Source organism: Phycodurus eques, chromosome 20, assembly GCF_024500275.1.
Source record: "Phycodurus eques isolate BA_2022a chromosome 20, UOR_Pequ_1.1, whole genome shotgun sequence".
Classification (NCBI taxonomy): domain Eukaryota; kingdom Metazoa; phylum Chordata; class Actinopteri; order Syngnathiformes; family Syngnathidae; genus Phycodurus; species Phycodurus eques.
This window is the reverse complement of record NC_084544.1, coordinates 10,417,162-10,443,693: the sequence shown is the minus strand read 5'-3', so window position 1 is coordinate 10,443,693 and position 26,532 is coordinate 10,417,162. Positions and strand designations below refer to the sequence as shown.

At 42.6% G+C, this 26,532-nt stretch overlaps 2 protein-coding genes and 1 long non-coding RNA gene across 4 annotated transcripts; 2 read left to right on the top strand and 1 right to left on the bottom strand.

Annotated features, from left to right (window-relative positions):
* Positions 1-1,900: 1,900 nt before the first annotated feature.
* sp4 (sp4 transcription factor) lies at positions 1,901-9,157 on the bottom strand. Of its 2 annotated transcripts, none has more exons than XM_061665333.1 (7): positions 8,589-9,157; positions 8,270-8,340; positions 7,174-7,521; positions 4,703-5,870; positions 4,370-4,568; positions 3,452-3,651; positions 1,901-2,255 (listed from the first exon to the last, which is right to left on the bottom strand). In XM_061665333.1, exons 1-7 carry the CDS (start codon positions 8,593-8,595, stop codon positions 1,990-1,992), a joined length of 2,259 nt encoding a protein of 752 aa, XP_061521317.1. In that variant the 5' UTR covers positions 8,596-9,157; the 3' UTR covers positions 1,901-1,989. The 2 variants fall into 2 exon arrangements, with proteins under 2 accessions (XP_061521317.1, XP_061521318.1); XM_061665334.1 differs by having other exon boundaries at positions 3,452-3,645.
* On the top strand, positions 8,622-15,387 carry LOC133395974 (uncharacterized). Its single transcript, XR_009767303.1, has 5 exons — positions 8,622-9,060; positions 11,031-11,112; positions 12,745-12,905; positions 13,301-13,416; positions 13,698-15,387. It is a non-coding gene; the product is annotated as an uncharacterized LOC133395974 (long non-coding RNA).
* An 8,378-nt stretch (positions 15,388-23,765) lies between these two features.
* On the top strand, positions 23,766-25,608 carry sp8a (sp8 transcription factor a). Its single transcript, XM_061664827.1, has 2 exons — positions 23,766-23,989; positions 24,280-25,608. Exons 1-2 carry the CDS (start codon positions 23,954-23,956, stop codon positions 25,402-25,404), a joined length of 1,161 nt encoding a protein of 386 aa, XP_061520811.1. The 5' UTR covers positions 23,766-23,953; the 3' UTR covers positions 25,405-25,608.
* Positions 25,609-26,532: the final 924 nt, after the last annotated feature.

The following is a 26,532-nucleotide window of genomic DNA, read 5'->3' as shown; positions in this document are numbered from 1 at the left end:
ACATTATATGTATCATTACTCCAGTATTCATACCTTTTGTAACATCTTGGTTTGCCAGGTGATTTTTCGAATGTAAATTGGGTACAAAGGCTGGGAAACACTCGCTCAAGCGTAACACAAACCAATATGTTGTCAATCAGAGAGGTAATGCTGTTTAAAATCACTTTATTCACGTGTTATGCAGGCAAAGCATTTTTTTCTGCTTGAAGTTGTCTTTTTTTTTTTTTTTTTTTTTTTTTTTTTTTTACTGACATAACACATTTATACAAACCAGTTTTAGAAATATCCACAAACTGGAGCCTTTGAGGCTAACCTGGCAAAAAACCCAATATCAAATGTCATGGCGAAGAACACATTTTAGAAAAAGATTTACAAATGAGATGTCTCTAGAAAATATCAAAGGAGAAAAAAAAGTTGCTTGTCACACAAAATATGACCAGAAAACATCTACATTTGTTTGGGATCAACTTTTTTTGTTGTTTTAGTTGGAAACAATTAAATTTTTATATATTTTTTTGCTTTTCTCCTAAAAAGAAGAAACACACATGGCGCAAGGAGGAAAAAAACCCAAAAGAAAAGCAATACTACAGGGGAAAAAAAACAAACAAACAAAAAAACCTGAAACATGCCGTACACAAATACACTCACACAAATACAAGTCCAGCAAGAAGGCAAATATTACAACTCAAGGATAATAAATTAGCTTTACACAGTGGGCTGCTGCGTTAACTGGGAGGGGCTGGCTTACAAAACAAATTCTATAAAATATGCTTTTTATTTTCATAAGACTGTACGCACTGGACTAACACTGAGCAACACCACCAGAAATATCTCACCACCACATGGCTAAACAGCCTGAAGACCCCCCACAGCTCTCACCCACTGCACTTTGACTGTGCTCCATCTCACCACACACTCCGCCTCGCCCGCCACTCGCTCAGACCTTCCCTCAGCTTGTGTTAAGGCAGTAGTGGGTCACACAGCAGGGTGAGGATGGGATTCAGAAGAGCACAGGAACCCAAAAGCTTCATCGCAGTCCCACATGACGCTCTTTCAGCTGCTGGAAATCAAATACACAATGATGATAAAATGTCTGAAATTACCAAACAACTGACCTCGTGTGTCTGTGTGTGCTCTCATTATTTGTCTTCCCCAAACCCCCCTCCCTGACAATGTAAACATGTTCCACTAGATTGTCATTAAAGTATTGCTTTCACCTCACATAGTTGTAGAAAGCTAGATTGTTTTCTTCATAGAAACCTTTTTTTTTTTTTCTAATGGCCACAGCCGCAATAGGAATGCATTATATACATTTTTTCCATATGTGCTTTTTCTTCTTCTGTTCCTTTCGTGTTGAAGGAATTCTCCTTTTCTTTTGTAACAGTTCATAAAGGAATCAACACCTGAATCAGATGGGAGGACAAAACTCAAATTTGGTAGATCCTCTTCATGACTGTTGAGAACACGCACACAAACACACGCGCACAATCTAGATCATTGGTTGACTTGCACACACGCGCACACTTTCCCAAGACTGCCTCGGCTCTGCAACAGTCCTTCCTGTACCTTGATTGACCCCCAGCCCTGTCCGACAGGTAAGAAACCGGTACACAACTTTGTGCATAGAGATAGGTGTTAACACAATTTAGAAAAAGAAAATCATTATTGAATGCTTTTTCTTGTGTTAATCTTAAAATGACTCTCACTTTTCCCCCACCTCCTATGGACCCATGATAGATCTGTTGTACAAATGAGAAGCTTATCTTTCATAAGTGTCCAGTATTTCATCATTTTGTTTTTGGCGGTGGACTGTTTTGAATGAAGTCTGTCTGTCTGTCTCTCTCTCTCTCTCTCTTTTTTTTTTTTTTCTTCCCCCCCCCCCCCCTCCCATGAAGCGTCCGTAAAAAGGAAGCAGCCACGCCAGCAGTCTCTGCGATGACCTCCACTAACAGGAAGTCAGCGCCTTGAACATGAATGAATACCGGTTGTCTATTCAAACTCCTCCTCTTCATCTTCCTCCAGGTGATTGGAGGTGGTCGGTGTTGCGGGCTCAGAGTCATGGGAGAGGGTTGCCACAGTGACTATTTGAGGGGAAGCCTGGAGGCCCTCGGGGGTGTCGTCCTCCATGTTGTCAGTGGTGATGATTGCCACGGCGGCCCCGCCCTTTTTGTTCTGGTGAGTCTTAATGTGCTTGGAGAGGTGGTCGCTACGCATGAAGCGCTTGGAGCATTCAGGACACTCAAAGCGCTTCTCTCCTATTGGAGGACAAAAACACCAACTGTGAACTCAATTCAACTCACTTCACAAATATTAAACAATTCATTTAAAAAAAGGCCTCAAATTGTTTGCCACTCCAAGTTGACATTTACTGTCAAAGTAATCATAACTAGACAATTACATGTGTATTTAAAACAACATTGCTTTTCCTTAGGAAAGTCCGCTTAGCTTAATGCTAACAAACAAAAGAAAATACCATTGACAAGTTAGCATCGATAGCTGTGCTTTTAGAAGCAACGGATACTTAAACACAAACAGTGCAAGAACAGACAGATAATAGAACAATACTCAGAGATATATTCTTTATCCTCTGCAAAGAGTGACTACTATTACTGAGTCACAGTAGTAGTAGTAGAAGTCTATTCTTCGTTTGTGCCTGCATGACTGCAGTACTGCCTCCCAGTGGCCAAGGCAGGCACACCAGAAGGAGCAACACAAGGAATTGGATTGCAGCATTTAATAGTGATGCACAAATTGTTTAATTCTATGATTTTATTAAGTACAATACTAGAGAGTGCTAATTTTTTCTTATTAAAAAAAAGTGTCTTGGGGGGCAGGCTGGAACAAATTCTTGGCATTTTCATTCATTTCAATCAGGAAAGATGATTAGAGGTAAGAGTGTTTTGAGTTACAAGCGTGGTCACAGAACAAATTAAACTTCTATCTCAAGGTACCACTGTATAATGAGAGTCATATTTTGACAAATTAATTTCGAAGCTACAACTTTATTCTCACAATATACCTTTATCCTATAAATACTACTGTATTCTAAAAACATGCTTTTTATTTTTAACAAAAACGTTTTAGTCATATGTCAGATTTATGCAATTATATGTGTCATTCATATCAGTGCTTTTAATTGGCCCAAAACTCAGGTAGGCAGGAGTAATTGGTTAATTATGTTTGTTTTAGTGGTGCGCTGGACCCCATAGGTATGCTGTTTTTTTTTAATAATACAACATAATTTATTGCAACTTATTTGTTTGTTTTCATGTCAACATTTTCATCTGAAATAGGCTGGGAAAATCACATGGCTCTACTTTCCCTGTGTGACATTTGTGGTACATTTTCAGCATGCACTTCAGTATCAATACATACCTACTCTGTGTATGTGTGTGAGAGAGAGAGAGAGAGAGAGAGACAGACAGACAGACAGACAGACAGACTGTGGCACCTGTGTGCGTTCTCCGGTGTCTCTGCAGCTCGTCACTCCTGGTGAACCTCTTGCCACAGAAGATCCAGTTGCAGACAAACGGCCTCTCGCCCGTGTGCCAGCGCAGGTGGGCCCTCAGGTGGGAGGTCTTGCCGTATACCTTCCCGCAGCCTTCCATGTGGCAGATGTGCTGCTTCTTCTTCGTGGGGTCCCCACTGTTTCTGGGCCAGAGGGCAGGAGTCCTTTTACTGCAGCACTTATGAGTTACAATTCCATAAATCCAGCTGTGTGATGTTAAAATGTATGCATGTTGATGATCTTGTACTTTGACTGCTAGATGGAAATTACACACTGAATTGCTATTATCACAGCATAATTGTGAATATGGCAAATCATTTTCTCTCAAAGATCCACAGTAACACAAAAAAGTGAGTACACTCTCACCATTTGTAAACATTTGATTGTATCTTCATGGGACAACACTGAATAAATGTTGCTTTGCTACATTTGTAAATTTGTCACAATTTGGACATTTTCACTTCGGGGTGTACTCGCTTTCGTTGCTAGCGGTTTTAGACAATGACTGTTGAGTTATTTTGAGGTGAGTACGTTTACACAATTATACAGGCTGTACACTGACTACATTGTAGAAAACTGTCATATTTTATTGTTGTCCCAAGGGACAATTTTCTTGTTGCGCATGACAAGAAAATAAAATATTTATAAAAAAGTGAGGTGAGTACCCAATTTTGTGAGATACTGGAGATAATGTGAAGCTGGCTCACTCTTGTCACACTGTTACTAGCTCAGGTCTAAATTTGAATGTTGAGTTATTGTTGTGACTTTTCTGTTTTTCTCAATTAAGATTAGGAAACCCTACATTAAACTACTAGTCCTAAATTTGACCATCCTACACCGGCTTACTGACAAACTTCCTACCTTGCTTCTCCATCTCTACAGTTTGGGCAGGAGCAGGCGACTCGACGGAGCCTCTTGCTGGGTGGTCCCTCTTGGTCTGAGGAACTCTGCACAGAGCCTAACTGGTCTGGACTCATTGATGAGCTGGATGCCACATTACCCACGGCGACCGTCACAGGCGACGACTGAACTTTGACCCCATCCTGCCCTTGCGGTTGACCTGTTGGTGAGAAACGACAGACCAAAGCATTCGAAAGTAAGTTTAGTTGTTTGTTCAGTTCTTGGCTTAAAGATAAAAAGTAAGGTTCTGGACTGGCATCCAGACCTGGATGGATAGTGTCAATGCTACCTTACCCTGTAGACCTGTGATGGTGAGGGGCACACCCTGCACCTGAACCCCGGCGTTACCGAGCCCGGCGATGCTGACCGTCTGTACACCGGATCCTGGGTTGATTTGAGCTGCACTCAGTGTCAGAGGAGTTCCGCCCAAGGAGACCAACCCTCCACTCCCCACTGTTGTCCCACCAGCCACCGGGGCCAGCGTGAGCTGCTGTGGCATTGCCGCTCCCAGGCTGCCCTGGAGGGAAACACCACCAGGGAGCTGCAGCGTCTGCCAGGAAATCTGCCCGGAAGGGGAGAGGGTGGGTGTGCGAACAAGGACCTGGGCTGGATTCTGGAAGGCCTGAATGGGCTGTAGAGTTTGACCAGGGGCCAGCTGGAGAGTCTGAATGTGCTGCTGCTGCTGCCCTTGGTTTTGACTTTGAGCCTGGGGCTGCAGCTGGATCTGCTGCACCAGCTGATGTCCCACTTGCCCCACGATCACCTGTTGAATTGTTCCCAGTGCGTCTGCCTGGCTTTGGACTCCATTGGCCTGGTTCTGACTTTGAGAGTCTGCCTCGGTGCTTTGTGCTTGGTTTTCAGTTGTTGCGCCCTCAATACCAGCAGAGACCACTTGTGTTCCATCTGACATACTGTCACATTCAGCTACTGCTGCTGCCCCAGACACCGCTGATGTCGTCATCAGCTGGTTGCCGCTGGCAACAGAAAAAGTGCCATCTGCTGATTGGATAAGCTGCACGGCCCCGCCTCCTCCAACATTATTGATCACAGGCAAAGCCAGGGTCATGCCACCAAGGTTGATGGGTACTGTGGTCATGACAGGAGTCTGAGAGCCCTGAAGGGTCTGCAGCTGCAGGGGGAAAGACTGAGCGGGACGGATTTGCAATGGCACCGTCTGATTGGCTGTACTTGATATGATGGCCTGCTGGTTGGCTGTTTGGAGAATGGCCTGAGCCTGGCCTTGAGTCGGACTCTGAATGAGCTGGAGCTGCTCGGGCAGAGCCCCGATGGAAGCCTGCTGGGTTGGGTTGATATGGATCTGCTGTCCATCTGCAGTCTGCAGGTGAGGGATGACCTGGTACTGGACCCCGCCTCCGGAATTGGGCAAGTTCTGAACCTGGATGATCTGGAACTGCTGTTGCTGATTGGCGGCCACACTGTTGGTCCCAGCTACGGCTTTCACCTTCACAATGGGAACGCAGCAGTTGAAGCAGTTAGAAGAAGAAGAAAAAAAATAAAAGAATGCTGACATCATCAATACGGTGAACCTCCATTATTCACACAGGATCGGGACCGGACCGAGCCCTGCCATGAATAGTGAAAATACGCAAGTAATTGACACCCCCCTGTAATTGCCTATAGATAAGCCCTACGTGAAGTTCCTCAACTCACTTCAACGTACAGTGGTGCCTTGAGATAGAAGCTTAATTTGTTCCATGACCAGGCTTGCAAACAAAAATGTTTACTTTTTTAAATAATAAAAATTGCCCTCTACAATATTGTACTTTATAAATACATATAATAATGACATAACTGAATAGAATATATAGAATTAAACTGTTTGTACAACATGATTAATTCACTGTGACTGCGTGGCTGCTGCTGGCCACCTGGGGACTGTATCATACAGACATCCTGCTATACATACAGCCATCCATTCTCAACACCGCTTATCCTGGTTAGGGTCGCGGGGTGCTGCAACCTATCCCAGCTGACTTCGGGCGAAAGGCGCACTACACCCGGAACTGGTCGCCAGTCAGTCGCAGGGCACATGTAGACAAGGACAACTGAACTGAACCCACGCTGCCCGCACCAAAGTCAGGCGAGTGTACCACGACACCATCAGTGACCTGCAGTAATATTAATCGGTTTTCGCAGAGGATAAAGAATATATGCCTGTGAGTATTAAGTCTATCTACATGTGTTGCTCCACCGTTTGTTGAAATTTCCATTGTTTAACACTGCGATATTAATGCTATTTGTCAGCCTATTTATGTTTTTTTCTTTTGTTTGTTTGCATTAAGCTAAACTGACTTGACAAAGTTTTTGTTTTTGTTGAGAACATAACTTGCGATTACCATTGTTTCATGTTTAGTTTGATAGTAAACTTCAACCGGTAGTGGCATTAAACATCTTGAAGCCTCTTTTTGTTGGGAGGTGAGTTGAGTTCACTTCCACCTTACAGCAATTTTATCTGAAAATAATTCTCGCAAGTCAAACCATAAAATATGCCAAACCACTTCTCATATCTCGAAAAACTCAGTAAGTTGGGTCACTGTACTTCCTTGACACCAAGATGGCACCAAAGCAATTCTGTTACACAAGATAGAGCTTGGGCCCGAGCACAAAAACAGCGATTATGTGAGTTTTTAGTGAATAATAGAGGATAGATTCCAAACTAAAAAAATCCACAAATAGGTGAATTTGTGAATGGCGAACCGAGAATATACAGGGGTTCACTGTATTAGCACAAACTCATCCCTGACCTTGCGTCCAGGTGAGCTGTCATTTGGAACAGTAGTGGCCACTGTTACAGCTACCGGCTGGTTGGTGTTCTCCTTGGCCATGGTAGCTGGTGCTGTAATGATCTGCCACCCGTTCCCCGTGAACTGAGCCGGGACCAGTTCCAGCTGTTGGGGAACTAGGGCCTGGCTCCCAGATGTGTCGACTACAATCTGACCCTGGAGCTGACCTGCTTGCAGCTGAATCTGACCAGCCTGGAGCTGGATCTGCTGGGGCCCCGTCTGGACCTGCGTCCCCTCTGCTCCCCCCTGCCCTCCGATCTTACTGCAGGTGGCCGCCAGCAAAGCCAACGGAGAGGGCTGAGAAGAATCCTATGAAGGACAAAGTGAGCGAATAAGGGACAACTCGGGACTCATATGCATACAGAAACAAGCACCACCTCCAAGACAAAAAAGCCAAAGGGGATGGATGGGTTTGAATTATTCTGCACGCAAATACACAGTGTGACACAAGGAGGAGAAAGAAAAGGCAAGCGTTGGGTGGGGAAAAGATGGTGTTGAAGAGAGAAACACAAAGCTGACAGAACGAGAGCTGTCAGTAGAAGTGGGCGGTACTACAGGAAGCGAGTGGGTGAGCGTGTGAGAACCACATTTTCTATTTTCTCAGAACACTGCAAGAAAATGCCGCCTTCTCTCGCTCTCCTCGCAGGAACTAGGTCGCAGGCACAACACAGCAGGTTGATTTTGCAACTCATACAACACCGTGCAAAATGACACTCCAAGCGATGCACGTTCAAACAAAAGGTGCATTTGCAAACAACTCCCTGAAAATAACTTCCAAAATATGGAAGGAGTCCATAAGCAGAATTAAAGCATTTTGAGGCTAACTCAAAGTGACACTTCAATAGTACAATGGTTGAAGTGTGACAGCCGTATAAAGCTACTCGTGAGGCTTTTGGGGATGGCACTCAGCTGGGCTGCACACAAGCAGGAAGCGGAATTCACAAGAGGAACGCCCCCAGAGGTGTCTGACTGACTGCTGGCTGGCTGGGAGCGAGAGAGGGAGTGCATTTTCTTGGCCTAAGGGCAAAGCAAAAGTAAGCAAGCTCCTTGCGAGTACCTGCGATGCAGAATTTTTCCCCTTTTTTGACACTTTCCCTCCTTCAGTTCCCGATGATTCCTTCTTAGAGTCTGGGGGGGGGGGGAATAAAAAAATATAATAAAAGGTCAAAAGTGGCATGGCAAAAGTCACAATGTCATCAGGTGTGTGCCTTTATAAATGCAGACTGGATGACCTTAATGAGATCTCAGCATATATAGCACAACAATGGTGATCATTACCAGTAACCTCACCAGCAACATCACAGGCTTCCTATCTGTCAGACAAAGGGAAGGAGAGAAACGGGGGAGGTGACGGAAAGGAGGAGGAGGATACCTACCACTCATAACGCATTAATATACCAAGAGGGAGAGGGTGTAGTTCACGGTAGAAGGCCGGCCGGCCGGGTACGGAAGCGGAGGACGGCCTGTATGTTGGGCTCTGGGCCGTGGCGGATGTGCCCGTTTTCACGAAACCACCCACCGTCCAGGAAGGGCGGTGCCAAGCGGATTCACAGCGGAACAGCCTCCCCCCTTCCCGGTTAACAGAAATAACGGAGAAAGCTCCGGCCGTCCCCGTCCCCTGGCACCCGCGTAGTACGTCTTTTTAGCCGGATTGAGCGTCCGGAAAGCAGCAAATTAGCGCTTGTCAGGATGAAATCCACAACGGCGTTCGCGGTGTGTTACCGAAGAGGCCCTCCCACTTCCATTTAAGCATCAGGACAACACCCCTGTTCTGCTGTGCCCGCGTGCCTCCGCTGCTCCCAGCACGTCGTCGCCGCCTGGAAGGCCACCGAAAACCAGCCACTATTTGTATGATACTCTTATTTCCCTTTTATTCGTTCACACTTTCATTTTTTAGATAGAAAGGGGGAGATACGCTCAGATAGCTCTGGCTTTTGTGGGCGGACGCGCTCCTCCCACTTATTCAGATTGGTCGACGGGGTTTGGCGTGCGAAGGTCCAGATGGGAGTTGTATTTTGCTCAAGCCTCACCTCCTCCAATGCTATTGGGCGAGCAGGACTACATTTCCCATATCGCCCCGGGGCCTCGTCCTCCATGTAGCCCGTAGTGGCGCTTGTCATGTTGCTGTGAGAGCGACGGGAGGGCGGAGACTATTATGTTAGTGGGCTTTAAATGAGAAAAATAGGCGTGTGTGGAACTGTACACTGCTGGGGGGGGGGAACTGTGAAAATTCCTACTTTTCCCAGAGTTATCCCTTTTCTCTCAAAATAATTCGCATACAAATAAATGGAGACGTTCCAAATTTATCCCATACTTCTATTTATATTTTTTGTTTTCTTCATATAAGCATTTTTTTAAAAAAAGCAAACGTGGACCACAGTGCTGCACGTAATAAGGACCCAACATGAAACAATAAATAATAAAATAACTCAATAATAAAATGATCTTTTCCAAATAAAATACATTTCTTCTAAATTTGACACACCACAGAGTAGAGTGTTGTTGACAACCCTGACAAATTTGAATGAGTAAAATACCCCCCATCCCTAGAACCATGACATGAGCCATGACTTGATTCAAGTCAGACTTAAGTCGCCAATTGTAGGACTCAGGACTTGCTTGGCTAAAACTAAAAACATATGAAACACTGTTTGACTTAGACTTAAACATGACAAATCATTGTATTTATAGCTGAAAGTCTGCATTTTTAACATAGTGTGCCATTTGTTTTTGTTTCTGAAAACCCACAAAGACAGGTAAGCTACATATAACCTCACAGTTTAGCTAATTGATAGCTGTCAAACATGAACTAAACTTTGTGTGTTCTGTGTTAAAATGAGAAGACAAAGTAACAGGCAACACGGAGACACTAGTGAGGATAAGCGGTATGAAAAATGAATGAATGAATGAATGAATGAACTGTGATTGTGTGAAGAAGAATACATTGTGGATGAAGATGAGGTTGCATCATCATTTATCAAAATACTTACATCATTGAACAAGATTTTTTTTTTTTTTTTTTTACGATAACAATGTACATTTTGTTTTTCTGTACTCCGAATTCATTTGCACTCCCACAAGCACACGCTTAAGCTTCCTAACTGCAGCCAAGTGCCCCCGCCCCCGGGCCACTGTGCAGGGCGTTGCTAGGCAACGAGGGCTGGACTGGGGTGGGAAAAAAAGCGATGTCGCTAGTGTGAAATTATTCGGTACGCTTTTGTGCATATGTGCGAGTTTTAATAATCAGTATGGATGATGCCAATATGTGTCTTTATTGTTTTACCCCCCCCCCCCAAAAAAAAGTAATTTGGATAAATTAAATGTGAGTTTTTCTTTGCAAATGCAAATAAAAGCAGTCGGAGAGATGTTATTTGCGCATTACACCGCTAGATGGCGTCATCCTAAAACTATATAATACTGTATAATTGAAAAAAAAACCACTGGTGTATTAGAATAAATTCTATTTTTTAAAATAAAAATATAGTGTATAACTATTTAGTAAAAGAGGATTCACCAAATACATTGTATTGTTATTATTATTATTATTATTATTATTATTATTATAGCTTAATAAAGCGAACTTGATTGGTTTCGTAATATATATGTATTTATGTTTCAAAAATACTTTTTGTGCGCAAGACCCAACTTGAGGATTGCTTTTTGTCATTATAGCTGTGGTTGATTTCGTAGGATATTTTCGTTATTTTTGTGATTGGTACTTGACAATTACACAGCGCAGACATTAGCCTACTGTATGTGTGATATAGTAGTGCGTGTGAGTCTGTGCGTATTTGCGTGCAATGTTGTCTTTTGTGCAGTGTTCTCAACCTTGCTGCAGAAGCGTGTGCGGGCGGCGTGCATTTGTCACTGGACCAAGTGGCGTCAGTGTGTCTCTTAAAGGTAAGGCTGTTAAGACAGAGATTTGTGACTGACATGAGTTTTGGCAGATGCCTCGTGTGTGTGCGTGTGCGCGCTACTCACTACTCACTCACTGAATTGGATTCGCTTGTTTGAAAGTTGGCAAGGGTACAGTTCTAATGAGTGGATTGACGAGACGAGACCGCGTCCTGTTGTCTGGATGAAGTGGCAAAACAACTGTTGTGTTTTGCAGCGCAGAGTGTGTGCAGCAACACCAAGAAAACATTTTCCATTATTTCCACCAATACCATAGCTTCAGAGTTTTATTATTTAGAGCAGCGGTGTCAAACTCATTTTTGTCACGGGCCACATTGTAGATACGGTTTCCCTCAGAGGGCCATTATGATTGTAAAACCATATCAATGTTTAATCGACTGATCATCATCACACAGACAACAAATTGATAGATAACTGGTTTTTAAATTAGAAGTCGATGATGATGGTTTGTTCAACTATTGTTCAAGTAACTGTAAAAGGCAAAACATGCTTACAATAGTTCATTACTATTTATTACATGTGAATATTATACACAAATTTGGAACAGATTTGAACAAGAATCATGAAAGTTGACACACATGATTTGCTTTCGCGGGCGGGCCACAGAAAATGATGTGGCGGGCCGGATCTGGCCCCCGGGCCTTGAGTTTGACACCTGTGATTTAGAGCTTTGCAGGGGTTTCCAACGCGGGGCCATTCGCTATTGGGGACATAATTCAGGATTACCTCGTACACACACTCCTCCTGAAAAGCGTATTTCACTGCATAGGATGAGAGCATTTCAGTATAGCTGTGAGAGTTGTATGTGAGAGGATTTCAGTTGCACACTTTGAGATTTTGGTTGTGTGTTTGAGCGAGGTTCAGTAGTGTTTGAGAGCAGCATTTCAGTCATGTGTGTGAGATTTTCAGCTGGGATATGTGTGACAGCATTTCAGTATATCATGAGCAATTCAATATGATGTGTCAGAGGGTTTCAGTTGTGTAATTTTGTGCGGGTGTGTCATTAGATCAGCTGCGTGTGTGAGCGTGTCAGTGGTGAGAGAGTATTTCAGTAGTGCGTATGTGTGTGTTTCAATAGTGTGCTTGTGGATGTTTAGTATGTGTGAGGGAGGTTTTCAGTATAAAGTGTGAGAGCATCTCAGTATATTGAGAGAGCATTTGGTATTACGCGAGAGGATTTCCGGTGTGTGTGTGTGTGTTTCAGTTGTGTGCGTGAGAGCATTTCAGTATTGCGTAAGAGCATTTCAATAGAGTGCAAAAGCATTTCAATAAAGTCTGAAAGCATTTTAGTAGTCTGTTTGTGTGTGGGAAGAGTTCAGTCTTTGTGTAAGAGTGATTCAGTACATGTGAAAGCATTTCAGCAAATGAGTGCATTTCAGTATGATGTGTGAGAGCGTTTCAATTATGTGTGAGATGTTTTTTTCAATCAGTTGTTGATCATCGGTAAACAAATGAGAAAAACAATTATGCTCTCTAAATGTTAATTTCCTGCATTGATTTGCTGTTTCGACTGAGTGGTTACAAGTGGTTTTGAAATTTATTTTCTAGGCCTGAGAATTTGCAGAATGCGTCCATTGGCGTCGGTAACGAGGACAAGTATTTACAATGTGCTTTCAGATGACTGGTCAAAACGTAGGGAAACTACCTTCAGTGCACGTACTCGTACAAGGAGAACAACAACAGAACCAAGCAAATGACAGAACAACTCATCCCGCAGTGACGCATGAGAGTACCTTGACCTCGAGGAGGTAGATGAAGACAAGAGGAGATGCCTGCAGGTACCTTGAACTGAGAATGAACTCTGGGTGGAATAGTGACCCCATTAACCAACTGCTGTTCCAAATCAAATTCAACATCTACTTTAGTTTTGGTTTTAGTTCATGAAAATCTTATTGTATTGGTCCATTCATGGATCAAACACCTGTCGGGAATTTTGCCGTTCCGCTCCTCGTCAGAGAAGAGCAAGTCTAATGAAGTTCACCAATCAAGCAATGAGACTGAGCAGAATGATACAAGCATCGTGTGAACCTGAATGATTAAAAAAAACTATATAGCTACTTCATGCAGATGTGAATGGAAAATACACATTAATGGTACTGTATATTGTACATGAATAAATAGAATGTGAACGTGAGCAGCAGTGTGAGAAGTTTTTTTTGCTGGTGTTGTGCAGTGTGCGTGCGTGCAGTCCACTAGCTAGCTTTGAAGACGACGATGCGATCCTAAGAGTCGAGGAAGACCTTTCCAGTGGCGCTAAGTGGAGGGTGCAGCACACCATAAAGATCCAAGGTAAGTGTGTAAAATTGTGCGTCAGCGTGTGTACTTCAATGCAGGACTTGACCCAGCTTGCCGGCCTGGCGGAGCTTGACGCCATCCCCTCGTTTGGGGCCGTCTATGTATGTCCTGAATGACGGCCCAGAGGCAGCGCATGTGTGAGTGTGGTTAAGGTGGCAAGAGAAATGTTTCATGTTTGACGGGAAACATCAATAAAACAGCGGTCGTGAAACCACCTGAAGCTTGTCCGAGTGTGTGTGTACTGACCTGTGTTCTTTGCTTTAATCTGTTGCAAGGCTCAACTCTTCCTGCCCTGATTGATGACCTCACGGTGCCATTTTGCATACATGTGATCATCACGTGTGTCATCACAGCACATACAACATGATGTGCTCTCTTACATATCGTGCTCCCACGCTATATCGCGGTTCATCCTTCGTGACTCTGCTCTATCACGGATTTGTAAGTGATCTTTTTTTTAATGGGTTTGAACAGTGTACAGTAAATCCCCTTTTATTGCGCACGAAACATTCCAGACCTACCCGTGTTATAAAGACAGAATATAAAAAAAAAACATTTAAAAGGTAGTTATTTGTCACTCCCAGGTGAAGTTTATGGGAAAACTGACGCATCAAATTTTAAAAAGACATTGTAACATAAAACACTTTATATTATAAACCACAATGTTCAACCAAACCATATCATTTGGTTAAACTGTGCTAGCTTACTGCTAACGTAACATGTAACACCAACACACACGGAGCAGCAACACACACAAACAGAGCATACAGTAAGAGAATTAAACGTTGCGGGAAAATCATGAACCAAACTATACAGTTTTGTCTAATGAACGTCAGCTAGCTTAATGCTGACATACAATGTGAAACGCCATCGATGGGCTAATGGAAATGAGCATAAATGTTGCAGTGACTATAAATCTTCAGCATCGCATACCACAAAAGTTAATTAAGCATTGTATAGTTAAGCCCATCAAAATGTTCAACCAAACCGTACAGAAGAGGCAGAGAATTTCCCCACTGTGAGCAATGTTTTATGCTCTGCTTGTATGTGATGCTGCTCCATGTGTTAAAGTAGCAGTTGTTTAACGGTTTATAGTTACCGTGGCATCAGTGCTAATGTCTACGAGCCAGTCTATGACGTTTCACATTATATGTCAGCATGAAGCTAGCAAAAATTCAATTAGTGCATATGGTTTGGTTGAACGTTTTGGTTATTAAATTGACAATCATGTTTAAATCTCTTTGTTTTATATGTCAGTTTTGCAGTAAACTTGAACTTCTCTCGGAGTGATGAATAAACAGCAAGCACACTTAGCCTCGTATTTGGAGCACTGTGTAAGTATGAGAGTGAAAACAGGCGCTAAAAATACTTTTAAAAGTGTTTTAATGAGTTAAATATGTTAAAGTGTGTTGGATTGGTTAAACTATTTAAAAAATAAGCTCTCTATATTGCAGATTTTCACCTGTTGCAAGTTGGTTTGGAATGTATCCCCCGTGATAAATGGGGGAATCACTGTACAACCATTGCTTCCTCACACTGCTTTTTCTTTGAGGAATAAATTAACAATTTGTTGCACGGCAATTTGCATGAAAAAGCGGGCGGGCGGTTTCCAGTCAATTTAACAGCAGGTCATCTCTAGCCCGGCCTCCTCCTGCTCTCTTCGCCCTTAAATGTGATGGCAGGCATTGTGGCGAGGTGAAGCGCAATGTGTGGGAGGTGCAGGAGTTAACCAAGAATATAGAATGAATGGTGTGGGTGTGTTAGCATACAGGCTATTAATCTGCATTCACATTATGCTAAGCTAGTTGGTGTTTGATGGGCTGGGCACAAAAACATTTTTTTGTTTTGTGTTTTACTATCATGCTGTAATGTATTCTTTTATGTACAAGTATCTTTGCTCTTTGGCAAAGAGTATTGACAAACGGATTAAAAGGTTCACTGCAATTCCATCATTTGTTGCTAAAATTGAGTTGTGCAATACAGTTTAGTTGAATCTTTGTTCAAGTGCAGTGTTAATGTTCAAAGTGCGCATCATGTTTGAGTGGCTTTAAATATGATTCAATATACTTCTTAGGAATAAAACCTCTGACAAGTTTGATGAACATTTACCTACATCAACACCTACTCTGCCACCATATTGTAATGTTGGTTATAATGGTTATAATACTTGGACAGCTCAGTATTTTTTTCCGGAGATGTTGTAAAATGTTTGAGAACCACTGGTCTATAATATTATCAATAGAACTACGTTTTAATGTTATAACAGTTTAGGTAATTTTAAAAATGCAACATGTATAGTTTAATTTTAAAGTTAAAAGTTATACACATGTATATGGGCAAAACTAGATTAAAACAGGTTAGACAACAAATCTTTAACAATAATACACATAAGATACAATTATTTAAAAAAATGCTATTCATTTGTTTACTTTAAAACTCATATACATTTATATCACTAGATTACTACTGTGTCTTGTCATTAAGAATTGTATATAGTGCCACCCTTTCAAGTAATGTCACATACATCAATATTTTAACATACATTTTTATAAAATCAAGACACTCATAGAGAATGACCAAGCCAAGCATTGGGTGATCGTTTGATTACCTTCAGAAATGAATTAAGTGAGCATGCGTCCATAATGTGGAACTGCGTTAACTTTTTGTCCCCCACGCCCCACTCATGAAATGATGATACATTGATAGCGCAGATAAACTGCTGGCTTGCAGGCATGCGCACCCCCTCACTCAGCCACCCCCAACAGGATGACCCAGACCCTCCAAATGCTGAGGTAGCAGTGATCAAATCCAAGAAATTCATCCATCAAGACAGAAAGTGAAAAATGACGTCTGGGAGTATATGATTATGCTCTTGGGCTTGTACGCATCAATCAAGAGACACCGCATACACACACACACACACACACACACACACAGGCACACGCACACGCTTGACCACACATTAACCTAGAGAAGAAGCAGAACCTAAAAAATGAAGATGAACAAATTAATCTCATGTTTTGTGTGTGTGCGCGCGTAAGTGTGTGCAGCGCAGGAGTGAGGGATGAAGAGCGTCATTGGCCAAGAGAACAGAGATCACGGTCAGAGCGGGATTTAATCAAAAAGGCCGAGTGAGAGGGCAACGTTTTCTACGTGAGCTTGAAAGATTTCTCCCTCAGTGCTTGAACATCATCATCAGCTTTACTTGAGGGAGGAATACATGACGCAAGCTTGAAAAATAAAAGATAAAACCAAGTCACATGACGTCCTGTTCTTACGCCTTCACCCCCAAGCTCATCATTATCTTCTCTCCCTTTCATCCCCACTTCCTCCATGTTGCGTTAAACACTGAATTGGCTGAATGTGTCATAACCAGCTGGGTGAAGTAGAGCCTAATAACAGGCTTGGGTCTGCACATCCTCCCTTCATCATGACACATTCTTATACGAACACATCAGGCTGAATGGTCCCTAAATGTCATGTTCATTTTCAAAATCAGACAAATATTAGCCGAATTTCAACATGAGTCAGAGGCCTTTACAGTCTAATTCTGCATCTTAAAGAATAGGCTATTGGTTGACTGCAAAAAAAAAATCTAATATAACCACAGAAACAACTCAGGTGTCTTCAGTGTCCTTCTGATGCTTACCGCTCTCCCCGCCAAAAAAACTTTGACCACAGAGGTCAAGCTATCCTTTGAATTGTTTTGTCACTTTGAATTATGGCCTCCTCCGAAGGGCCACACACTTAACCTTCTACATTTTCTCAACAGAAGTGCAGCCATTCATTAGAGTCACGATAAGAAAGATGCGGATGTTGTATGTTTCAAAAACTTTTTTTTTTTTTTGGGCTTTCTATGCTGCCTGTTTAGAGACTGTCAAGTTGAGCACTACATTGTGCTAGATAACAATATAAAAATGAAGATCAGTTTCTCACTTCAATGCCTTATATAATACCGACAAATCACCCAACGTTATTTCTTACATCTGCCACTTTAACAAACTTGGACATTCAATCAATATATATTACAAATAAAAGACACCTATTTATGTTAACCTCCATGTTTGAAATCTGCGTTGGAATCTGAACCAAAACATTTCATCTTTTAAAGACCCTATGAAGTGAATTCGGGGATCTGTTTCTGAATGCATTATTCGTGTTTGAGGATGATTGCCCAAAACATCCAGACTGTCAACTATATATCAATCATTAGTGGAGGCATAGTGTTAAATTGCTTTTCACCATTTCTGTTTTAATATTCTTTTCTGTCTTTATTTAGAAATGAAATATACAAATGTTTTATTGCACTGATGTGCTAAAGATAAGCTGTTTGTGTTTGTTTGTTTGCGGAGAGGTGTCTATTGTGTAAAAGCTACACCAATAAGCATATTAAATGAAAGCTGTACCTCTCTATCAATGTCAATCAAAACTGAAAATGATTATCTTTTATAATGGCAGAATTCTATGATAGCTTTCGTATTGGATGTCATCTGAATGTGCAAGTGTACCTAAAGAGGTGACTACCGAGTGTATGAGTTGTTGTTTGTGCGAGTGGCTGTGAGAACGAGAATTTCATCAACTCCAATTTGCTCTTGAATTCATGTTCAACCCAAACCGCTGTCCATGAATATCAAATTTGTATCCTCATTCCATGAACGTGAGTTACTGTGTGTAATATGTAAATGCACTGTATACATGAATGTGAAGTAGGCACTTTAACAGTGTAACTGTTAAGCGGGAATCTCCTCATTGTGCTGCGTAGACAGATGAGATGACATGCGTAACCCTTGCACAAGTCTCTTAAAAATTAAATTCCCATCTAATGAAACTATGTTCTCAATTATAAGTGCCTTTGGTACAGCTCAGCAGAACCACTCTCATGATACACGTGTGTAAAATATGCAATTTCCATTCCATGGTGGGGACGAACCCCAGTGATCATTTGACTATTTGTTTTTGTGTTTCTATGGCATTTATTTGTCAAGCTTGCCAGGTTGCTTTTGTTAACACACAATTGTCAGATGTGTGTAATTGCGTGAGGGTTTACCAGACAGAGTTGTTAAATTTAATTGCAAATGCAGAAGAAAGGGAATCTTGTACATGTGAATGTTTTCATTGTGGCGAACCTGAAATGTTGTCCATCAGCTCGGTGCTGACAAACGACAGACATGCCAGCGTGTTAATTACAGGAAGACGAGGAGGTGCAGCCCCAGGCACATCCTGGCACAGCGCACACCTTGAAATGCTTCTTCCCCTCCTTGGAAACCAAAGAGCTGCTCAATTTGTTTTGAGCGGATTCATTTTGATGGTCTCGAAGAAAGTTGGAATTTAATTAAAAGCATGGCAGTGGTCTTTTTCTGGTAGTATACCAAACCTAAATCCAGGGCAGTATATGCGCCACCAACTTCCGCATTCGGTATAACAGGTGAAAGCACTTCGTCCCGGCGTCGTTAATGGTGGAATTGGAGTGGCACCCATAGGATCTACAAATGGCTACAGCACGGGTGTCAAATTTGAGGCCCGGGGGCCAGATCCGGACTGCCATGTCTTTTTATGTGGCCGGCGGAAGCAAACCATGTGCATCAACTTCCATGATTCTTGCTCAAATTTGTACCAACAATTCTTTTTGCTTTTTTAAATTGATTAAAAATTTGTTTTGGTCATCAACCTGGAGTCATGCTCATTAGCGCAGCATGCACAGGAGGTCCACAAACACGTTTTCCAGGTTTAGTCATGTGACGTTCCTCATGTAGCGTTTTAATGGAGGATGGAGGGGACATTGCCTCTTCTCATTACATCTGTTTGTTTTCACTTTGCCATGCTCATTATTTCCACCTACGGGACTGGAGTGGGACAGTAAGGGGTTTGGAATTGACTATCTGCAAACGCTCGCCTGGGGAGCGTAGAAAATCTCAGTCAGTCCAACTATTTCCGAAACTCTATCTGCTAGTCAATACTATGCCTCCAAAGGAAAATGAAAAAGTTAGTTTCAGCAAACAAGAAGCTCTACTGTCGAGCATTGGTGTGTGCCTTTGTGTCAGGCCTCTAGTAAGTACAAATGAGTGCTCATTTTTACTTGTATTTATTTATTTGTTTACATTTCCCAAGGCTGAGGTGAGTTGTAGTCAATGGATCGTCATCATCCGCAGGGCCAACTTTAGCATAGCACCTTACACTCGGTGTGTAGTCGCCATTCAGCTGCCGAAACGGAAACAAGACAGCGGCCCAGGTCGAGAACCTGACATTGAAGCAAAGGTTCAGCATTCATCATTGTGCGTCCTTGCAATAAGACATCCGGTTCTTCACCATGAGAGACGAGTTAAATTAACATGAGTAACATGCATTCAAATTAATGTATTTGAGCTTACTTTTTAGTTGTTTTATATTGAAAACCCGATACATACTGTTCAACGTAGTTGAGTTTCTGCGCTTGTAAGAGTTACCTTGTACATAGAGCGTATATCCATACTTATGAATATAATTTGACACTCACAGCTTGAAGCCTTTAAAACGCTCTGTGTTTTTTTTAATCGTTTTTATTTCTTAAAGTTTTATTCTTATCTGTGTCCAGCACTTTGTTTTCAGCTGTGGTTGTATTTATAGTGCTTTATAAATCAATTTGAGTTAAGAGTTGAATTTGTCCCTTCTGGCAGCCGAGATGGATGAATTTGCTTTAATGACACGACACGTCGTTCTGCGAAAAGTAGTCATTTTGCTTGGAGACAGAAGGAGCATAAATGATCGAGCTGCCTGAGACCACACAACGGACGTGGGTAACGAAGTAAATTTCCATCGGGCTTGGATATTTTCATTCTTTTGAGTTTTAAATTAACAGCATTTACAAATAACTAGGCTGTCTTTCTCATAAACAGTATTTTGTTGCTCTCTTTGTCTTCCAGCAACACTGGTGACCTGGACCATAAAATACAGGTATTTACATATAAAACTTGTTTTTTTTTTTGTTTTTTTTCACTTTTTAAATTGACCATACTTTACATAGAATACGGTACAATATCGCCAAGTGGCAGCCTGGCCAAGGTTTGTAATGACCAATCACTTTTTGATTACCAAGCATAAACAGTTTTGAAACATAACATGAGAAATCCCATTACCCAACGTTATTGTTCAGCCTTCCCTGAAGTCTGTGCTCCACTAAGGAAATTTGTAATTCATTCTACGTTTGTGCAACAATCTAAACAAATAAGGGGTTTTTGACAGTATTGGCAATTATTTGCAATAACTTCACTACAACTGTACGATTCGGAAGCAGGGAACATGAAAATGTTGACACAGAGATTAGACATACAGTATTTAGCACAAATGCACCACAGGACTGCACAGACGGTGGGAGGTTTTTGCTTCGTATCTTGCTCTTCTACAAATTGCTTGCATAACCCCCCCGGTCGTAGTGAATATACATTTTTTTTTTGTTATGTGTAACCGCTTGTCTTTTGACTCGGTCATTTCCCTTCTAATTGTCCCAGCAGGGGCAGCTGAGCAAAATGGCTGCGCTCCAAACGCAAGAGGACCCCTACGACGGCAACAAAAGAGGAGGTAAGCCAAACACCAAGGAGAAATAAAATACTTCACCCATCAGTCTTTCCCGGAGATGTGCCAGATCTTTATTTCACTCTTTTCTTCTCTGCGTTTTCTGTCTCAGTGGCCACAAAGTGAGCGGAGAGCACAGGACAATCTTTTTTTGACGTCCGATGGCGCGTGATAATGTGGTCATTATCACGGCTAACGGAACAGGTTGGGGCTCAGGCAGGGTTTCAATAGGGGGGCCTTTCATGCTGGCGTGCACACACACTTTCAGTGTGGGAAAAGAATGCGAGTAAAGAGAGGACAGCTGTTTGGGTGGCTCATGAGGATGAGGGTCAGGTTAGAGTGAAGATGGCCTACTGTAAAGTCCACCTGTGAAATAAACAATGCCTGAGGGGGCAAAAGCAGGGGCCACTCATTTGGTCATGTCCACTGGGAGTGGATTAACACCTATACTGTATATAGCCCCCTGAAGCACCAACTTTGACAAGCGATTCAAATAATTGACTTTTTCATGTTAAAAAAAAAAAAAAGAAAATCACTAATCATCACTGATGGTTTTTCCCACATGACAGCAGACTCACTTAACACACACAAAAAGAGGTGCAACGCAGCATACTCAAAGGACTTTCCCATTTAAAATGCTTGTTAAAGTAATCAAATAGATGTTATATTACGTTCAATTAAAATTCAAGCATAATGATGACATACCATATGCCAAAGTATCAGGGATTTATCTGCATTTGTGTTTCACAGATATTTACTCGGGTAACAAACAAAATAACAACCTCATAAACATTTTTTTAAATGTAAATTAAATTAAATAATATATCAAATATATATGAATAAAAGTCGTCTTAATGATTTACCAGTCTACCCTTTCAGCTATTTCAAGCTGACTGACACTGAAAAATGAACAATATCAAGATCATTCTAATTTATTGAAATTACATATATTCAATGGTGGTAGATATTTAATAGTGATACTTATATATATATATATCTTAGTGTAGCGTCACCAAAATAACAACATACCCCCTCAATCACGCAAACAACTCCACTGACTTTCATTAGGCTGTCCCACGCAAGGATGTACAATAAAACACTAAGCAAATATATATATAGAAAAAGTTGTTTACCAATTCAATATTCAACACAATGCTGCTTTTATTCTCTCCTGTGACCATTTATTATTCATATTATACTCATTCTGGGGTAGCTGGCTAAGGGCAAATTTGTGATTGATAGATTCACATGATTGATAAGAGAAGGAAAAGCACAGGAAGAGGTGTTTTTTGAGGGAGGAACCCGACATTTGTTTTGCTGAGTGACGTGAAATTGCAGAGGCAGTGCAGTTGGCATCCTCCCTTCCCTTCCCCCGGGGGTCGACTGCTCACCCCCAGGGACAGGATGGGACGGACCGGTCCGGCCTCCCCCTCTGCAAGGCTTCAACATCTTTACGCGCATTAGTCTTTAACCACACTTGTCTCTATGACACTGTTCAGCCAGGCCACTTCACACATTCAGTAACGTCATGTACGCAGTTGATTTTCACTTATTTAGTTGTTTGTTGGGTGTGTGCTTTCTCACGCAGCCCTGTTGTCAATCACAAAGCAGCACGCAATGGTAAAGCAACAGAAAACCACAAGAAAAGAGCTACAACATGACTCTATTTGTGTTCCCTATCATCCATACAATGTACCTGTGTTACAAGCGTGAATTTGGCTTGCGATATGTTTTATATTTAATACAGAACAATAATTAAATGAATCCATCTATTTTCTATACCACACCCTGGACTGGTTGCCCGTCAATTGCAGGGCACATATAGACAAACCATTCACGCTCACATTCACGCCTACGGACAATTCAGTCTTCAATTAACCTAACGTGTACGTATGTTTTTGGAAGGCGGGAGGAAGCCGGAGTACCCGGAGAAAACCCACTCAAGCACAGGGAAAACATACAAATCCCGCACAGGAAGGCCGGAGTTTTGATTCAAACCCGTAGAACTGTGAAGCAGATTTGCTAAGCACTCAGCCAGCCACTAACCACTGTGAAAGTCATTTGTATTTGTCCTAACCGCTATACTGCATAAAAGTCACTTGTTGGTCTTACTGCAAAACCCTGCCAGGGAACAACTCACTTAAAGAGGAGTTGCCAGTTTATCCCTGCGAGTGCGCGACAAATGATTGAGACCTTGCAAGTCACCTCTTCTGTCTCTTAGTTGTTTTTCCTCTGGCACAGTGGTTTCAGAGCTGACATTTTTCATAAATCATATTGATCATGTACTACCTTTCAAGTCATAATGACTGTTTAAACAAATAGGCGGATGACAAAAAGTTTTTTTTTTTTTTTTTTTTAATTTGCAAACTCCCCTTCTAATTGACCGTTGTTAATGGACTCGCCCTGCTAATTTTGCCCAGCAACAAAAGCAAATTGAAAAAAGAATCACTGCAATTATGTCAAGTCAATTTTCAATTCACAACCAGAGCTGTCTGAAGGCACTTTACACATTGAGCAGGTCAAGAACCACACATGGATTTTAAATACGTATTTTAAAAAAGTTATGTAAACTATTTGTTGCCAGTAAATTAAACCTAATGGCATTGGAAGACAATTTGGAAGTAAAAGCAACAACACCACATATTGCTATTTTAAACTAAAATTATTGTCTATATATGTGTAGCATTAAAATATTCCGCCGATGTTAACCTATCATTTACTTATTGTGGAACTCCTGGAGTCTCAAATAGCTTTTAAGGATTTATCATGTTGGACTTAAGGCCCACTCATTTCAGCGTACACTTTTTTTTTTTTTTTTGTACGGAAATTTACAACGTTCCGGAGCTGCTCAGAACAAGAGACAACCTGCGTTGGCCTCTGATTGGTCCACAGACCTCCAGGCCTCCAAGGCACGAGGAAGCGTCAAGTACAAAAGAGCAGACAAACACGCACTGTGACACGTACACAACACACACACTTGGACATGACAGCTCAGACCATGGCTGCAACACTAATGGGGGTAAGTTTACTTTTGTCTTTATTAGACACTGTTAAAAGTAATGTAAGGATATTGCGAATGTGGACAAAAGTGTCTCCAATGGAATCCAATATCCATGTTGGTTGACCTCAAATGGACTTCTGTTATTATTGATTAATGTAAGGCCTGGCCGTGGTAGTTAATGGAGAAGGGGTACTATTCATCCTCGTCATCTCACGGGGCTATCCATAGTTCAAAGAGAAATCGTATTGCTTCACTTTACGGCCGTAATGTCCCACACGGTTCTAAAACGTGAGTGTGTTCCCGCGTAGGAGGACCCCCGGCTGGGCAACACCCCTCTGGCCATGTTGGCGGCCACTTGCAGCAGGATAGGGGAGTCGAGCCCCTCCTGCTCCCCGCATGACCTCTCCGACGGGCCCGCGGGACTCGCCAAGGACTTCCACCCGTGGAAGAGGAGCGTCCCTGGCACTTGTCTCACCTCACTGGGGGCCCCCTCCAGGAATACTGGAGCGGGTTTCTCGGACACCTCCAGCGCCTTCTCGGTGACCGACGCTAACGAGTTCCCAGCCTACCAAACGTCAGGGGGGCAGCCCGACACAGGGTTTCCCGACCAGCGCTCCGTGTTTCTCACCAAGTTACCCTCCCCCGTGGAAGGCATCGCCGGGATATACCCGCGGCTCCACGCGCATCCCTACGAGTCGTGGTTCAAGCCCGCGGCGGAGGTCGCGAGTGGGCCTTCTTCGTGGTGGGACGTCGGCACCACTTGGGTGGACGCTCCGAACCCAGCCGGGGTGCCCTCATCTGTGGGCGGCTACTCCTCCGAGCACAGCCCCGGTGCCGTTCCGCATCTCCTCCCCGGCACGCAGCACCTGTTCGACGGCTTCCGGGCGCCCTACTCGGAGTCCGCGCCGAGCCCGGTGCGCCCCCTGGCCGCTTCTTCGCGCCCCTCCTCGCGTCGTTACACGGGCAGAGCCACCTGCGACTGCCCCAACTGCCGGGAGGCGGAGAGCCTCGGCCACGGCGCGGCGAGCCCACGGCGCAGAGCCGCGCACAACTGCCACATTCCGGGATGCGGTAAAGTGTACGGCAAGACGTCCCACCTGAAGGCTCACCTCCGCTGGCACACCGGGGAGAGACCGTTCGTGTGCAACTGGCTCTTCTGCGGGAAACGCTTCACTCGCTCCGACGAGCTCCAGAGGCACCTGCGCACGCACACCGGGGAGAAGCGCTTCGAGTGCACCGTGTGCCGCAAGAGGTTCATGCGCTCCGACCACCTGAGCAAACACGCCCGGACGCACGACGCCGAGGGGACCGAGCACGGAGACGAGGAAGCCGGGGCCGGGAACGGCGGGAGCGACACGGACAACAGCGCGGGCGGAAGCCCGAGGCAGTCCCCGGAGATACACGTGACTGTCCACGCCGACGAGGTGAAATAAACAGCAATTTATTTTTATTTTTTGCATCAAAAAAGGAAAGGAAAAAAAAGAAAAGAAATGGCACTTTATGATGAATGTCAGAATAAACACGCTTACCTCATGTTATTTGTAACCTTCTTAAAAAAAAAAAAAACTTCCAATTGTTTTTAATTTGCTTCCTTGGCATAAATGATGTGCTTAATTAATTAAACGCTCCTTTTTTGAAGTGCAAATTGAGTTTGTATCTCTGGGGTTATTAAACTTTTAGTTAATGATACGTCATTGCGGTTGTAAAAAAACAAAGCAAAAAAAAACCCTAATAATTTTTTTTGTAGCCCATCTCACTGGTGCCAATAAAAACAGGTCAATCTGACCTTTCTCGTTAGGCAGCTCGTTTGCAACTTCTGTATGACAACCAGAAACATCAATTATATCTTAAACAGTCAACTCACATTCGTCTTAACATCCTCTGCATACCTTCATGAAGTCAATACTCATTTTTAAAAAAACATTATTTTAGTTGAGCAGTCAGTTTTACACAAGTGATTCCCAACAAGTGTGTGAGATCAACAGGTGTGTCGCAGGTCCGAAAATGGTTTATTCACTCCAAATTATGTATCTTTTGGTGGTCTATTTATGCAAGCAAAACAGTTCAATACTCTAACACTAGATGGCAGAGGCTACATAATTAACTTGTGTATCATTTTTTGGTGTGTGGCAGAGACTTTTTCCAATGTGAAATATGGTTTGTCTCAATCCAGGTTCAATAGTGTATTGCATAACCTTCATGCTTGGTTTTAGTTTTATGTACATCTCCATCTAGTGTTCAGAACACAAACATGAAAATATTAGAGCAAAACTATAGTATTTTCTGTTCTTTGTATCCACAGTTGCACACATCCAAAGTAAAACAGAATTTTGCGGCAAAAAAAATAATAATGGGCTTGTTAGTACGATTAAGAAATGCAAATGAAAGTTACATTTCATGTTATTTCTATGCCTTGATATTTGGTTGTTAAAATAAGTGTATTTAATTTACATTATCTAGTCATTTCTCCTTAGGCCCTCAGCTTATATGTAACAATTTACTGTGTTATAACTGAAAACAAATCCTGATGTGGTGATATAGTGAGATTTAGAAAGTGGTAG

What these genes read in the sequence shown, in the direction of transcription:
- sp4 (XM_061665333.1), bottom strand. An exon ending in TGTAGAGATGGAGAAGCAAG is followed by an intron (nt 3,652 to 4,369) that starts GTAGGAAGTTTG and finishes CCTCTGGCCCAG; the next exon opens with AAACAGTGGGGACCCCACGA. An exon ending in ACACCGGAGAACGCACACAG is followed by an intron (nt 2,256 to 3,451) that starts GTGCCACAGTCT and finishes GTCCTCCAATAG; the next exon opens with GAGAGAAGCGCTTTGAGTGT.
- sp8a (XM_061664827.1), top strand. Translation starts at nt 23,954, where the DNA reads ATGACAGCTCAGACCATGGCTGCAACACTAATGGGG. An exon ending in TGGCTGCAACACTAATGGGG is followed by an intron (nt 23,990 to 24,279) that starts GTAAGTTTACTT and finishes GTTCCCGCGTAG; the next exon opens with GAGGACCCCCGGCTGGGCAA.